The following is a 14,237-nucleotide window of genomic DNA, read 5'->3' on the forward strand; positions in this document are numbered from 1 at the left end:
GGTCCCCTGGCCCTGCCAGGAGCAACCAACCCCCTGCGTGCTACCGGGTGTGACCCAAAACCCTAAACAAATAAATGCTAAGGGTAGAGGTGTTACGTTTTGCTCAACTGTTTGACTGCCCAACTCTCTTCTCTAATCATTCCCCCCTTATATTCACAGCTTTCTCTTCTGATGTTGGAACATTGATGACGGAACATGACCAAATTTCAGTCATGTGCCTGAAGCCGAGTTTCTTTCCCTCCAGAAATGACAGCTCACGTGTGTGGAAACCCTTTAGTATGGCACTGAAAGAGTCTTGGATTTGGTTTGTTTAATAAAAGTTCAAATAAAGAATTTGAGTACTAAGAACTTAATCTCATGGTTAGAGATGGACTAAGCCGGTCTCATAGTCTTACCTTTCAAAATTCACCAGCGCTATAACTCCTAACTCTGGGAAAATGTGATAGAGAATGAGGAGGAAAAGATTAAAAATTTTTATTGAAAAAATTTTTAATTCACTTATTAGAAGTGATGGCCTCTGCAGATGTTTTGCTAAATTCCCGATAATGGCAATGATACATTTGGTGCCAGACATCACGTTACTACTTGTACCTCGGTGCTGCTTTAAGTATTTTACACAAAAACCTTAATCATAGGAGGTGATCTATCAACTCTTCTTGAATGGTAATTAACTAGATGGGAATCCTAGGTATCCAGGCCTTGGCTCTTAGGGAACACAGTTTTATTCACTTGTTACTAACTGGAAAAATGGACAAGGAAATAAGACGGTTTGCATGCATAATTTTCTCTGTATGGTATTACATCTGCCTGGCACCCAAAGCTTGGGGAGAAAGGAAGGGGATTTGGAGATAAGCCAGGGGTATACCTGTCCCAGGCTGAGACGGTATGTGCCAGCCTCTGCCAGACAATTTGGCTGGTCAACATTTCCCACTCCCCAGTGCCTGTCCTGCCCTTCCCACTCCACTATGTTAGTATGTCTATCTCTGTTTCTGACTCGGAGGAAGGGTCAGGCCAGACGGAAGGAAATGTGGTGGGCTCCAGCCCCCCTGCTGATGTCCAGTCCATCACATCAATCTCTTCCTCTTCTGGGCTGGCGGGAAGTTTGACCAACTCTGAGTTGCCAACTACCTCTGTGTCTGCCTCTGGGGTGGGGTGTAGGATCTCGTCCATAGTTATGGACACTTGCAATCCTGTCTCCACCCAACTGGAACAGAGAGGTGAAGGGTCTTCATCGGACCTTTGAACAGGGTCAGGGGATTCAATAGGAAGAGGTTTGTTTCTCTGGCCAGCGAGTGGCAGGGAGCTGGTAATTTCTAGATCTGGAATCCAAGAACCTCCCACTGAAAGCACTGCCGCTTCACTCCCCTCAGAGGTCACGACAAAGGGGCTCGGGGGGCCATTTGGCTCTTTGTTCTCTGTGGGCATGACAAGGGGGCTAAAGGGCTCCATTGGCTCTTTGCTCTCACTGACAGGTTCCTTCTCCAGTCCTGTGAGCTCGGAGGACCAGAGTTCCATGTCTGGCAAACACCATTCTTCGCTTTCAATCCAGTCTTTTCCTCTTTCAGTCAGATGGTAACTAGGGGTTCTGCAGCCCTCAGCCTCAGGACTCTCCAACGACCCTATGGGAGCTTCAATGTCTGAGCCACAGAGCATGAAGTCCAAGATCTTCTCCAGCTCACTGGTGGCAGCAGTAGTAGTGATTCGGTACTCCTCAGCCTCACAGGGCTGCCCAAGCAGGCTCTGGTCAAACATGTAAGGGTCTTGGCAGTCAATGGCCATGCCAGCCTCCTTCCCTCCCAGTCCTGGACTGGACCCGAACGCACACTTTGCCACTCGGCGATCAGGGGAGCAGCTGGCAGAGAGAAGAATGTCTTGCAGCCTGTTGCACATGGGTGAGTCCTGACATGGGTCTAGTCTAGGGGGTGACATTTGCTCATTAACAGAGGAAGGTGGAGTCCCTGGAGACTCTATTGAGTCTCTGGATACTGGTGCCTCAGGGCTGGTTTGTGGAGGCTCCTGCACTACCTCCCAGCAGGTCCCATTGACAGTCTTTCTGAGTTTGACTCTCCCCACCTGCCCTTCCTCTGCAGAGTCTGAGTTGTGGGATCTGACTTCGGGGCTCTGCTTTTTGTTCCCCCCAGAAGTGCACGGGGTGCTTGGTAGCGGACTATCTGTCCTTGAGACTGGCTTGTTCTCTGTCACTTCTTTCTTTATGCTCTTCTGTCGCCAAAGTCGCCGGCTGGGGACTGTCTGGGCTGTTGGGGCTGTTGTCACTGGGATGGGTCCACTTGAGATGTTGGAAGCCTTGGCCGGACACACATCAGGAGATGGCTTTGCACGGCTCAGCCGGATTTTTCTGGGCAGGAGCCGTTCATCCACTGCAGGGTACAAGCTACGCAGAGAAGATGCTGTTGGACCAAGGGTGACATCGCTCTTGTTCTCTTTCAGTGCCAGACTGTGGCTTGGTGGTGACCTGTCCTTTTCCTGTGGAGCTGGGCAGGCTCTGGCCTTCTTGAGTAAATGAGCTCTTGACAGGTTCTCCACGCTCTGTTGATTGCTCTTCTCCCGGGGCCCCTCGTCCTTCCCCAAGGGTTTCAACCTCATTGTCCCAAGAGGACAGGGAGTCGGGGGAACAGGCAGTGGAGTTTGAGGGTGGTGGCTGGACGCCACAACCCTGGTAGAGATGGGTGTGGTACTTGGTGATTGTAAGCACTCCCGATTTAGTCTGCGGCCCTGTGGAGCCTTGACCAGCTTCCCACCCTGTAGCTGAAGGGATTCGAGCTCAGATACACGGAGTTGCCGGGCAGCTGACAGCACATCCTGGGCTTCTTCTTGAGACACTTCCATTTCTGAGGTATAGAAAAAGTCCACCAGCTTCCTAAGTGTCCTGATCTTCAGGCCTTCCAGCTCCAGCACCACCTTCCGATCCTGAGCTGGCCTCTCCCGCTCCAGACGCTCTGTAAAGAAGGGGCTACAGGCAGACAGGATGCAACAATGGGCTGGGACTGCCTCACCTAGAGAGAAATCCAAACACTATCATCTCGTGCAGACAGACCGACACGTGCAGGGACTAAACAGACATCACCACCCAAATGTGCTGCCACTGCTCTCAAAACAAAACAAAACTTCTTTTTCTTTTTTAAAATTTACTGCTTCTGGTGATGAGATTAAGATTAAACTGGGCCCCGAGAGATAGCACAGAGGCATTTGCCTTGCAAGCAGTTGATCCAGGACCAAAGGTGGTTGGTTCGAATCCCAGTGTCCCATATGGTCCCCCGTGCCTGCCAGGAGCTATTTCTGAGCAGACAGCCAGGAGTGACCCCTGAGCATTTGGCCCAAAAACCAAAAAAAGATTAAACTGAGGTGGGGGGGAGAGAACAGTGGGTAAGGCTTGACTCAGGCAGTCAACCTAGTTTTTTTTGTTTGATTTGGTTTGGGTCATATCCAGCAGCACTCAAGGGTAATTCCTGGCTCTGCTCAGAAATCACCCCTGGCAGGTTGGAGAGCCATACGAGATGCCAGGAATCAAACCACTGTCCATCCAGTTGGCTGCATGCAAGGCAAACACCCTACTGCTGTGCTATCTGGTCCCCCAACCTAGTTTAATCTCTAGAATCCATACTGTCCTCTGAGCATTGCTGGATTTGGCCCCCAAACCAAATAAAACTGAGGGCAGTGAAAGGCAAGCACTATACTTATATACTATATATTACTCCTGCCCCTAAAGTATAAGCTCCTGAGGAGTGAACCTTGAGTGCAAAGCCCTAAGTGTAACCCCTTAGAATCATATGGCCCAAAAATCAAACAGAAACCCTCAAAAATTAGGTGGTTAAAAATGGTTCAAAGTTTGCCAGTAGGGGGCCAATGTGATAGAGTACAATGGCGTACTAAGGGTAGGGAGCTTGCCTTATTTACAGCCAATCTGAGTTCAATCTCAGATACCTCAGATGATCCCCTGAACCCGAGTAATTCCTACATTTAGACAATGGAATACTATGCAGCCATCAGATAAAATGAAGTCATGAAATTTTCCTATACATGGATGGACATGGAAACTATTATGCTGAGTGAAATAAGTCAGGAGAGACAGAATAGTCTCACTCATCTATGGGATTTAAGAAAAATAAGGACCAAAGGTGGTTGGTTCAAATCCCGGTGTCCCATTAGGTCCCCCATGCCTGCCAAGAGCTATTTCTGAGCAGACAGCCAGAAGTAAGCCCTGAGCACCTCGGGGTGTGGCCCAAAAACCAAAAAAAAAAAAAAAAAAAGAAGAAAAAGAAAAGACATTATTGTAATAATACCCAGAGGCAATAGAGATGAGGGCTGGGAGGACTGACCCACAATATGAAGCTTACCACAAAGGGTGGTGAGTGCAGTTAGAGAAATAACTACACTGACAACTATCATGACAATGGTAGTGAGTGAGAGAAATAGAATTCTGACATCCCAAATGGTCCCCCAGGAGTGATTTCTGAGCATAGAGCCAGGAGTCACCCCCTGCGTGCTGCCAGGTGTGACCCAAAAAAACAAAACAAAATAAAAATAAATAAGAAGAGTCTCTCTGTTTAGAATTCATGTTAGAACCAAGTTACGGGGAATGTTGGACTTGTTCCCTTGGCCCCCTGGTGCACCAATAATACCTTGTGGCATTGTTCTTTTTATAGGCACATTAAAATGGGAAAATATTACATATGCAAACAAGTTCTTATCTAATAGAGAAAGGAACACAAATTTTGTAATGCAGTTAGGCCTTATACCTTGAACATTGGCATAATGACTTGGCTCAGGCCTCAGAAGAATGGGCATTGTCCATATACCCCTGAACCATAGATACCATCTATGGCAGGGGTCTCAAACTCGTGGTCTCGGGCCGTTTGCAGCCCTCCGTACAACATTTTGTGGCCCATGGCCAGCCTTCAAATATCGCAGCATTTGCAATTATTCGCTTACCGAATAATCACAATAAAAATCGCATTAGTAAGAAAAAAATCGCATTAAACATTAGCATACCCCAAGCAGTTCTGTTTGGGGTATGCAAATGTTTAATGCGATTTTTTTCTTTACTAATAAGATTTTTTTTTTTTTTTTTTTTGGTTTTTGGGTCACACCCGGCAGTGCTCAGGGGTTATTCCTGACTTCACGCTCAGAAATTGCTCCTGGCAGGCATGGGGGACCATATGGGACGCCGGCATTCGAACCAATGACCTCCTGCATGAAAGGCATACGCCTTACCTCCCCCACTAATGAGATTTTTTATTACGAATATTCGGTAAGCGAAATCCCTTATGCAGCCCTGCCTCACCCTGACTTGGCCTCCTGTGGCCTCCAGGTAAATTGAGTTTGAGATCCCTGATCTATGGAAACAACCACAATTGTCTATGACATTACCAGGAAGCAAACTTCTACCAGGGAAGACCCTACCGCTGCTCTGACATTAAGTTACTCCAAAGAGTGCTTTCTTTTTTTTTTTTTTTGGTTTTTGGGCCACACCCTGTGACGCTCAGGGGTTACTCCTGGCTATGCGCTCAGAAGTTGCTCCTGGCTTCTTGGGGGACCATATGGGACGCCGGGGGATCGAACCTTGGTCCATCCTAGGCTAGCGCAGGCAAGGCAGGCACCTTACCTCCAGCGCCACCGCCCGGCCCCAAAGAGTGCTTTCTTAACACCCAGATGACTTAGCAACAGCAACAACCTGCTTTCAGGGCAGGGCTCTTCATATCTAATGGTAAGGTGAAACTAGAGGACACTCCACATCAGCCTGACTTCGATGAAGGAAATGCATAGAAACCAGAATCTTTAACTACAGGAACCTGACACCAACAACAGCTAATGTGCGGAAAAAGTTTCTCCAGGACCACAGAGAATGACTCGGGTTGGGCAGCCTGGTATGCCTGGAGTTGGTCTTATGCCAGAAAACTTCAGGGGTGAGGTTTCCTTGTATTTAGGCCAAGGCTTTTTTTTTTTGTTTTTGTTTTTGGGCCACACCCGGCGTTGCTCAGGGGTTACTCCTGGCTGTCTACTCAGAAATAGCTCCTGGCAGGCACGGGGGACCATATGGGACACCGGGATTCGAACCAACCACCTTTGGTCCTGGATCGGCTGCTTACAAGGCAAATGCTGCTGTTCTATCTCTCTGGGCCCTAGGCCAAGGTTTTTTTTTTCTTTCTGCTTTCCTCATATTTTGCTGGGCCTATGCAAACTACGGTGATTGCCACTCTCACACCGTTACTATCATATTTTTGTTGTTGTTGTTGTTATTGGGTCACACCCAGTAGTGCTCAGGGGTTACTCCTGGCTCTGTGCTCAGAAATCGCTCCTGGCAGACTCAGAGGACCATATGGGATGCTGGGATTCGAACCACCGACCTTCTGCCTGACCTCCATGCTATCTCTCCAGCCCTGTATTTTTTTTTAACACTTATCCTTAAAGGAAAAAAAAAAACTTATTAAACTTTGAAAAAAAAAATAACTGCAGTAAAATGCCTGTCTCGAATACAGGCAAGGGATGGGAAGGAGGGAGGGGGGCACTGGTGGTGGGAATGTTGCACTGGTGAAGGGAGGTGTTCTGTTAATGACTGAAACCCAACTACAATTGTGTTTGTAATCATGGTGCTTAAATAAAGAATTTAGATTTAAAAAATAAAATAAAAGGTTTTGAAATTAAATTAAATTAAGAGTAATTCCTGATTGCAGAGCCAAGAGTGAATCTTGAGCACTACCAGGTGTGGCCCAAACCCTCGCCCAAAGTAAAAGATCATATCTCAAGTCATTGTTTCCGAGCATTGTTCTAAGTCATATGAGCATTGTTTCGAGTCATATGAACATTCATTTATTTATTCTTCACTTATTGTTTTTTATTGTTTTAATGAGTAAATTATGGCATAGTTTACTAATATTCCTATAATTACATGGTAAGTAACATAAGATTTGAATTGAGGGAATCTTAGTTTTTCTTTAATGTCAGCAAGTTTTGTAAATTTTCTATTCGTTTCTGTTTTTGTTTTTTTGAAGGGCACACTCAGTTGTTCTGGGGGTTACTATTGGCTGTATACTCAGGAATTACTCCTGGCAGAGTTCAGAGTATTATATGGGGTACCAGGGACTGAATTCAGTTAATGTATGTGTAAGTCAAACGTCCTACCTTCTGTACTACTGTTCTAACCTCTTGTAAATTTTTTTCAATAATTCATAAATATATTTCTTTTGTTTTGTTTTGTTTTGTTTTGTTTTGGGGTCACACCTGACTGCACTCAGGAGTTAATCCTGGCTCAGAAGTCGCAAACAAACAAACAAACAAACAAAAAAATACCAAAAAAAAAAAAAAAAAGGGGGCCAGAGAGATAGCATAGAGGTAAGGCATTTGCCTTTCATTGCAGAAGGTCCCCTGTATGGCCTGCCAGGAGCGATTTCTGAGCATAGAGCCAGGAGTAACCCCTGAGCACTGCCGGGTGTGACCCAAAAACCAAAAAAAAAAAAAAAAAAAAAGTCGCTCCTGGCAGGCCATACAGGGGACCACATGGGATGCCAAGATTGGAACCAGGATCCTGTGTTGGCCACGTGCAAGGCAAACACCTTACCACTGTGCTGTTGCTTGGCCCCATATATTTTCTTTTTTGTTTGCTTTGGGGCCACATCCACTGATGCTGAGGGATTACTTCTAGCTTTGTATTCAGAAATTACTCCTAGCAGTGCTCAAGGGACCAGATAGGTTGTGAAGATCAAATCCTGGTTGGCTGCATGCAAAGCAACCGCCCAACCCACCATACCATCACTCTGACTCTCAAGTTATATGTTTCTATCATCAAGGAACAGGTCACCATTTGCTCTCTATGGATTACAAATCAGTCTCCTAGATGGAACCAAAACCTACTCAGGGACTGAATCTCCCTGCACCTTTGAAATCGACTCGTACCTCAACCTGGGATGCGTGCCCTTTCCACATCATCAATTGTATTGTCTCTTAAAGATGTATCTGTATCTTTCTCTTCCCCTCACTTTTCTCTTTTTTGGGGGGGATGTGTGGGTTTTTGGGTCACACCCGGCAGCACTCAGGGGTTACTCCTGACTCTGTGTTCAGAATTACCCCTAACAGGCACTGTGTACCATATAGAATGCTGGGATTCGAACCACAGTCCTTCTGGATTAAGGCAAACACCCTACTTCCATGCTATCTCTCTGGCCCCTCACTTTTCTCTAAGTACATTTCTTTACATAAAATAATGATACTTGGGACTGGAGATATAGTATAGCTGTAGGGCATTTGCTTTGCATGCGGCCAACCCAGGAGAGACCCGGGTTCAATTCCTGACACCCCCATGACTGCCAGAGGCAATTTCTTTTCCTTTTCCTTTTTTTTTTTTTTTTTGGCTTTTGGGTCACACCTGGCGCTCAGGGGTTACTCCTGGCTCTGTACTCAGAAGTTGTTCCTGGCAGGCACGGGGGACCATATGGGATGCCGGGATCGAACCACCATCCATCCTGGATCAGCTACATGCAAGGCAAATGTCCTGCCGCTGTGCTATCTCTCCAACTTCTGCAATTTCTGAGCGTAGAGCCAGAAGTAACCCTGAGCACTGCCAAGTGTAACTCAAAAACCAAAAAACAAACAAAAAACTTAAAACACACACACACACACACACACACACACACACACACACACACACACACACACGGAGGATTCTTGGACTAAAGAGATTAAAGTGCTTGCCCTGCATAAGAACCACAGAATTACTTTGCATTCCATTTGAACTACATGATGCCCAATAACTGAGTGATCCTGAGCATTGAACACGGTGGCCCACACCCTCCCCTGCCAAATGTCATCCAGCAATTCTCCTGCAGCTTAAGTGCTGTTTCTATGCACTATTTATCCATTTTGGGTCACACATGGTGGTACTCAGGGCTTCCTCCTGGCTCTGTGCTCAGGGATCATGCCTGGCAGGGCTTGGAGTCCCATAATGGGGAACTGGGGATCAAACCTGTTTAGGATGCATGCCAAGCAAAATGCCTTACATGCTGTACTATCCAGCTCCCCTTCTTGAAACATTTCTACCCAAACACACACAACAAAACATAAACAAGAACAAGCCAGCTCCCTGTGCTGAGGACAAATGAATCCTGTCCCTCTACTCGTTGCCACTCTCTTCCCTTTGGCTACTGAACCCAAAGACTCTCCTGCTAGACCGTATCCAGAGCATAAGACATACTTCCCAGTACAGTGGGTAGGGTGCTTGCCTTGCACATGGCTGACCCAGGTTCAATCCCTGGCATCCCATATGGTCCCCTGAGGACCACCAGGAATGATTCCTGAGTAGTCAGCAGTAACCCTTGAGCACTGCCAGGTGTTATCCAAAAACCAAAACAAACAAAAAAGACTAATTTCCTTTGCCTAATGTTTAGACCTTATATGACTTATTAATTTCTCTGTATTTGTCACATCTATTGATATATAGGTCTATTCTCTATCTTTCTTGTTTATCAACAGATATAAAATATGACTGCTACTAATTTCTCAAACCTTTGGTCCACACTCATTGCAGTCTAGCCCTAAGGAACCAGTTACAAATCCCTGCTCATGCTTCTAGAGTTCTGGACATGCTGTTATCTCTGCCTGGGAAAATCTTTCTCTATTTCCTCTTACATCTGTTTGTCTTTTAGATCTCACCTAAGTGGTTATTAACTCCAAAGATATCTTGACCTGCATCTTCTAACTTCCTCCTATCATAAAGGATGGTCCTCTTTGTGCTCCTTTATCAGTCTATACTTAAGAAACCTATTATTAATATACTTCAAAATTACATGAGTACAATGGTTACTTGAGTGTATCCTCCGCACAGGATTTCTTTACGTGAAGGAATACTGTCTTCATATATAATGTGTGCCCATTTAGTACTTTGTACCTGCGCACAATAATTAATGTAGACCTGTTTTTGCTTAAACTGATTTAAAAGAAGGAACTGTAACTGCACTTAGTAAGAGAATGAATAGGCAAGCAAGGGACTTAAGGCTCTAGGCCTCATCTTGCTCATCTGTAAACTGAAACCATACATTACTAATCATAGAAACCTGTTATAACAATCAAATAAAAACACTTGATGTATTCTTCAGACTGTAAAGTGCTGTGCAGTGATGATTACCATAATATATCTTCACAAAAGAAGAAACTAAGATGTCACTTGCCTATTTGTCACTAACTAACAAAGCTAAGATTCAGATTTTTTTCCCCACCTCTAAGATTCAGATTTTCATCTCTAATGCTTTGGGTTTGATCTCCGGCACCACAAAAATGAAATAAACTCAGGTTGTCCCGACTCCTAGTCTTTGGTCTTTTCCATTATGTTCTACCTAGTTGAGTTAATATTTCAAGCGTTAAGAGAAAAGGGAAAGAGATAAGATATATACTTTTAGATCTAATAACAAGCAACAAAAGCCATCTCTTTACAGACAAAAGCTGACATTACGGAACAGTTTGGCAAAGAAATGGGAAAACTGGTATCATCTATCACATATACTGCTTAGCATTTTAAGTGCAATTTTAAACACTTTAGTTATATGAACTCAATCTTCAGAACAATTCCATTAAGATATTACTGCACAGGTGGAGCTAGCGGTAAGGGGTCTGCCTTGCAAGTGCTAACCTAGGAAGGACCTTGGTTCAATCCCCCAGCGTCCCATATGGTCTCCCAAGCCAGGAGCGATTTCTGAGCGCATAGCCAGAAGTAACCCCTGAACATCACCAGGTGTGGCCCAAAAAACCACACACATACACAAAAAGATATTACTCCATTTTTGTAGATAAGGATGGAAGGCTACTCTTGAAAAACAGCACTGTGCTTGGGTTTACTCTCAGCAGAATTGGAGACCATGCAGTGGCCAGTGTTCAAACCAAAACTCCAGAATGGAAAGCATGTGCCCCAGGCATTGAACTCTCTTTAGACCATATTCTTCATGTTTTACAGACTTTTTAAACTTAAAACTTTTACAATTAGTTTTAACTTCCTTTTTTTCTTTTTCTTTTTTTTTTTTTTGGGCCACACCCCTTTGACGCTCAGGGGTTATTCCTGGCTATGCGCTCAGAAATCCCCCCTGGCTTGGGGGGACCATATGGGATGCTGGGGGATCGAACCGAGGTCCGTCCTATGCTAGCGCTTGCAAGGCAGACACCTTACCTCTAGCGCCACCTTCCCAGCCCTGGTTTTAACTTATTTTTATGGCATTTATTTACTTATGTTATGGATAAAATTCTAGGCTTTCTTGTAGGTAGCTAACCCGGATGGACCCTCAGCATTCCATATAGTCTCCCGAGCCTGACAGGAGCAATTTCTGAGTGCAGAGCCAGGAGTAAACCATGCACCGCTGGGTGTGGCCCAAAAGCCAAAAAAAAAAAAAAATCTAGGTTTCATGCATGGGAGGCATGTCCTCCACCACTTGATCCTTAATGATGATAATTTTTTTTCGTTTGGGGGCCACACCCGGTGAAGCTCAGAGGTACTACACTCAGGAATCATTCCTAGCATGAGATGCCAGAGTTTAAACCTGAGTTGATCTTGTGCCATATTCACCGTCCTATTGCCCAGCCCTCAATTTTAATAGGAGGCCACACCTAGAGAAACTTAGAGGTTTGAGCTGGGAATCAAATACAGAGTCTTAACACATATTAGACATGTACTCTACAAGTTAATCCATATACTTGATATTCCTACTTTTTTTTTTTTTTTGGCCACACCCGGCGGTGCTCAGGGGTTACTCCTGGCTGTCTGCTCAGAAATAGCTCCTGGCAGGCACGGGGGACCATATGGGACACTGGGATTCGAACCAACCACCTTAGGTCCTGGATTGGCTGCTTGCAAGGTATGTGCTATCTCTCTGGGCCTGATATTCCTACTTTTTTTTGCTATGTGCCAGGGAGACTACCTGGCTATGCTTAGGACTTACTCTTTTTTTTTTTTTTTTTTTTTTTTGACACAATAAGCTGTGCTCAGAGCTTACTTCTGATGCTACACTAAACAATCACTCTGAACATGCTTGGGGAAGAACATGGGATGCTGGGGATCAAACCTGGGTAGGCTGCAAACAAGTAAGTGCTCACTGTCCTTCACTCCAGCCCCAGAGTTTACTCTTCGTTCTATGCTCAGAGATTACTTCTGGGAGTGGTGTGTGATTAAATATGGGTTGCCCACCTATGTGCTATCACTCTGGCTCCATTTTCCACCTTAAGCTCTGGCTCTGACCTGTGGTGCTAAGTACCACTCCCTACAACTAGAATCTAAATAGACTGCATGGAAAGCAAGAAATGGTGTCATATACTATCTCTCAGGCCCCTAGTTTTATTTAGTTTTTTTTTTTGGGGGGGGGTGCACCTGGCTCCTAGCAGTGCTGGAGAGACCACATGGGATGCCAAGGATTAAACCTGGGCCAACTCTGCATGTGCAAGACAAGTGCCTTAACCACTATACTGTCCCTTTGACCCATTCTTGCTTTATTTTGGTGTATGGAGTCACACTTGTGATTGATATTCAGAGGCTATTCCTAACTCTATCCCTTAGGGTCATTCTGGCAATGCTTGGGGAACCAGGTAGTGCTGGGGAATGAACTCAGGTCTCTTGCATGTGCATTTAACCTGTTGAACTCTTTCTATAGTCCCTGAGACCTTTTTTTGTTTTTTGAATCACACCCAGCTGTGTTCAGGGCTCTATCCTAGCTCTGTTCAGGGATCACTCCTGGCCTATGTCAGGGGACCATAAGCAGTGTCAAGGACTGAACCTTCATTGGGTGCATGTAAGGCAAGGCAAGGTGCCTTATCTGTGCTGTACTATTTTTCTGGCCCATAGTTTAACTTTAAAGAGAAAAATAGCAGTCTCGTTTTTTATTCTTGAAACTCTTGAATTGGTCCTAGAAGGAAACAGCTCTTTAAGAAATAGCTTGAATGCTCAAAGGCAAAAAGGTATTGTTCACCACCACCACCCCGACCTATATTCCCTTTTTCTTATTCTATGGTGAATTTTCAACTGATTTCCTATTAGCCTCTTACCTTCTGCCTGCAGAAGGACATCACAGAACATACCACTCTGTTGCTGATGATGAAGCTGAAGAAAAGCTAAGCGGAGGAACCGAGGATTTCTATATAGGATTTTGGGACTGGCAGGGGTATACATGTTGGTCTCAACAAACTCCTTAGGTTTTCACAAATGAGATTCCTGTGGTGAGAGAATACATTTCAGAGCCAGAGATTCTTTGCTTTTGTTTTTTTGTCTTTGAAATAACAGGTGAGTCCTGAAATTTAGAGATAATAGTATGATTTGAGAAACAATCAGTCCAGAAATTGTGCCAAGGGTATCTCAAGAAAGAATATAGTAGTGATTATATGTGGGAGATTACAGATAAGCCTTGATTTGAACCTCAACTTTATTATTAGCCCAAACTGCATAATCTCAGGCAAGTTACCTAACTTTTCTTAATTTCACTTTTCTCCCCATGAAATGGGAGTGACAACAATACTTGTCTCATAGGGCTGTTTTATTTTTTTGTTTTTTGTTTTTCAGACACACCCAGTGGTGGCGTTCAGGGGTTACTCCTAGCGCTATGCTCAAAAAATCACTCCTGACTTGGGGGGACCATATGGAAAGCTGAGATTCGAACCACTATCGGTCCTGGATTCGCTGCATGTAAGGCAAACACCCTACCACTCTGCTATCTCTCCGGCCCCAAAAATGTTCCAATCTTGGGTGATTTTTGTTTTGTTTTGTTTTTTGTTTTTGGGCCACACCTGGATGCGGCACTCAGGGGCTATTCCTAGCTCTGCACTCAGAAATTGCTCCTGGCAGACTGGGGGACCATATGGAATGCCAGAGATCGAACCCAGGTCTGTCCTGGGTTGGTCTCATGCAAGTGCAAAGTAAACGCCCTACCGCTGTGCTATCGCACCACCCCCCATAGGGCTGGTTTTTTGTTTTGGTTTTTGGTTTTTGGTTTTTGGGTCACACCTGGGATTACTTCTATCTCTGCACTCAGAGATCACTCCTGGTAGGCTCAGGGGACCATATGGGATGCTGGGAATCGAACCCAGGTCTGTCCCAGGTTGGCTGCATGCAAGGCAAAAGGCCTACTGCTGTGCTATCTCTCCGGCCCCTCATAGGGCTGTTTTTACTACTTAGGTTTTCTTTTGAGTTTTTTTTTTTTTTCAGGCAACACTCAGACTGCTCAAAGTTTACTCCTGGTTCTAAGCTAAGGGAATCACTC

At 45.0% G+C, this 14,237-nt stretch overlaps 3 protein-coding genes across 3 annotated transcripts in view; all 3 read right to left on the minus strand.

Annotated features, from left to right (window-relative positions):
• The window catches only part of SSRP1 (structure specific recognition protein 1), a 1,220,984-nt gene that overhangs the window by 526,024 nt on the left and 680,723 nt on the right, over nucleotides 1-14,237 (minus strand). The window lies entirely within an intron of this gene.
• Nucleotides 1-14,237, minus strand: part of TIMM10 (translocase of inner mitochondrial membrane 10) — a 322,347-nt gene that overhangs the window by 301,611 nt on the left and 6,499 nt on the right. The window lies entirely within an intron of this gene.
• On the minus strand, nucleotides 964-13,153 carry BTBD18 (BTB domain containing 18). The gene is made up of 2 exons (XM_049779616.1): nucleotides 13,030-13,153; nucleotides 964-3,014 (listed from the first exon to the last, which is right to left on the minus strand). The coding sequence occupies exons 1-2, from the start codon at nucleotides 13,151-13,153 to the stop codon at nucleotides 964-966; spliced, it is 2,175 nt and encodes a 724-aa protein (XP_049635573.1).

Source organism: Suncus etruscus, chromosome 9 (assembly GCF_024139225.1).
Source record: "Suncus etruscus isolate mSunEtr1 chromosome 9, mSunEtr1.pri.cur, whole genome shotgun sequence".
Taxonomy (NCBI): domain Eukaryota; kingdom Metazoa; phylum Chordata; class Mammalia; order Eulipotyphla; family Soricidae; genus Suncus; species Suncus etruscus.